The sequence below is a fragment of the Lagopus leucura genome, unplaced genomic scaffold (assembly GCF_019238085.1).
Source record: "Lagopus leucura isolate 7727_CA_CO unplaced genomic scaffold, USGS_WTPT01 31785-0_obj-0_obj, whole genome shotgun sequence".
Taxonomy (NCBI): Eukaryota; Metazoa; Chordata; class Aves; order Galliformes; family Phasianidae; genus Lagopus; species Lagopus leucura.
The window spans coordinates 1-2,271 of record NW_024968832.1 but is presented as its reverse complement, the minus strand read 5'-3'; the positions used below and the strand labels follow the sequence as shown (position 1 = coordinate 2,271).

General features: G+C 60.0%; 1 protein-coding gene across 1 annotated transcript in view; it reads right to left on the bottom strand.

Annotated features, from left to right (window-relative positions):
• Window positions 1-1,714, bottom strand: part of LOC122193881 (cyclin-dependent kinase 16-like) — a gene marked incomplete at both ends in the record, with an annotated part of 4,402 nt that extends 2,688 nt beyond the window's left edge. The window contains 2 exons of the mRNA XM_042894780.1: window positions 478-534; window positions 1,604-1,714. Coding sequence (XP_042750714.1) covers window positions 478-534; window positions 1,604-1,714 — 168 coding nt within the window. The remainder of the gene's footprint in view (window positions 1-477; window positions 535-1,603) is intronic.
• Window positions 1,715-2,271: the final 557 nt, after the last annotated feature.

Sequence of the window (2,271 nt, the reverse complement as noted above, 5' to 3'; positions counted from 1 at the left end):
GGGGACACAAGTGTGACTGGCCCAATAGTGAGCCCATCGTGAGCCAACAGTGACACAAGTGTGACCCAAAGACCCAGCAGCAACACAGGGGGGTCACAACGGGAACACAAGGGTGACTGGCCCAATAGTGAGCCCATATGACACAAGTGTGACCCAAAGACCCAACAGTGACACAATGGGGACACAACAGGGACACAAGTGTGACTGGCCCAACAGTGAGCCAATCGTGAACCAATAGTGACACAAGTGTGACCCAATGTCCCAACAGTGAGCCAAGAGTGACCCGAAGTGACACAATGGTGACCCAGCGGCGACCCAACGACCCAACAGCGCTCCAACAGCGACCCAGCGGCGACCCAAGGTGACAGAAGGGCCCAACAGTGACCCCGCGGTGACAAAACGGTGACAAAATGGTGACACAATGGTGACCCCACGGTGCCCCAAGGAGCCCCACTGCGCGCTCACAGCTCCGCTCACCTCTCCCAGTTTGTCCAGTTTGACGTACGTCTCCAGTTTGCCGAAGCCAATCTCCGACTGCGGGGGGACAGCGAGAGTGGGATCATACTGGGATGGACTGGGAGGGACTGGGATGGATTGGGAGGGACTGGGAGGGAGTGGGAGGGCACGGGGATGGACTGGAAGGGGACAGGCAGGGACTGGGATATACTGGGAGGGCACTGGGATGAACTGGAAGGGAAATGGGATGGACTGGGAGAGACCGGGATATACTGGGAGGGAACTGGGATGCACTGGGAGGGCACCGGAATGTATTGGGATGGACTGGGAGGAAACTGGGATGGACTGGGAGGGACTGGGAGGGACTGAGATGTACTGGTAGGGACTGGAGGGAGCTGGGAGATACTGGAATGCACTGGGAGGGACTGGGATACAGCGGTACGGACTGGGACAGACTGCGGTGCATTAGGAGGTAACTGGGATACACTGGGATATACTGGGATGAACTGGGATATACAGGAATGGACTGGGACACACAGGGCTGTACTGGGCCTTACGGGATCATACTGGGATCTACTGGGCCATACTGGGCTGTGCTGGGCCATACTGGAATGCAATAGAACGTACTGGGCCGTTCTGACCCATACTGGGCTATAATGGGGCGCACTGAGACATACTGGGCTGTACTGGGATTGACTGGGCCGTACTGGGCCATAGTGACCCATACTGGGCTATAATGGGACGTACTGGGACATACTGGGCTGTACTGGGCCATACTGGGCTGTACTGGGCCATAGCGACCCATACTGGGCTGTACTGGGATTGTACTGGGCCGTACTGGGCCATACCAACTCATACTGGGCTATAATGGGATGTACTGGGACGTACTGGGCCATACTGGGCTGTGCTGGGCCATACTGGAATGCATTGGGCTGTACTGGGCCGTACTGGGCCATAGTGACCCATACTGGGCTGTAATGGGACGCACTGGGACATACTGGGCTGTGCAGGGATTGACTGGGCCGTACTGGGCCATAGTGACCCATACTGGGCTGTACCGGGCCGTACCAGTTTCTACCGGCCTGTACCGCCCCATACCAGTTCATACTGGTCCGTACTGGTTCGTACTGGTTTGCAGGGGACGCACCAGCGAGACGCGGCGCAGGCGGCGGCTGAGCGGGGACGGCAGCACCAGGCGCTGCAGGCAGCCCTCGGGGAGCCGGATGTCGGCCGGCAGCGAGAGCCGCTTGTTGATGTCCTGCGGGCAGCCAGACCCCAAACCCTGAGACCCCCGAGACCCCCTGAACCCCCAAAGACCCCCCAGGGCCCCCTAAGGTGCCCCAAATCTGCCCCAAACCCCACAAATCCCCCCATGGGTCCGTCCAAATTCCCCAAGAACCCCCAAGACCCCCCCCCCAAATCACCCCACAAAAAGACCCCCCAGGACCCCCCTAAAGCCCCCCAACCCCCCCAAGACCCCTCAAATCCCCCCCGAGGCCCCCTGAGACCCCCCAAAATCACCCCAAACTCCAATCAAGACCCCCAAGACTGACCCAGGACTCCCAAGACCCCCCCAAATCCCCGCAAGGCTCCCCCAGATCCCCACCAAATCCCCCCCAGAACCCCCTAGGACCCCCCAAGTCTCCCCAAGACCCCAAAACAGACACCCAAGACCCCCCAAACCCCCCCCAAATGCCCCCCTGGACCCCCCAAATGCCCCTCAAATCCCCCCGAGACCCCCTAGGACGCCCAAATCCCCCAGTACCCCCCCAAAACCCCCCTAAAGCTCCCTAAATCCCCTCAAGACCCCCCCCC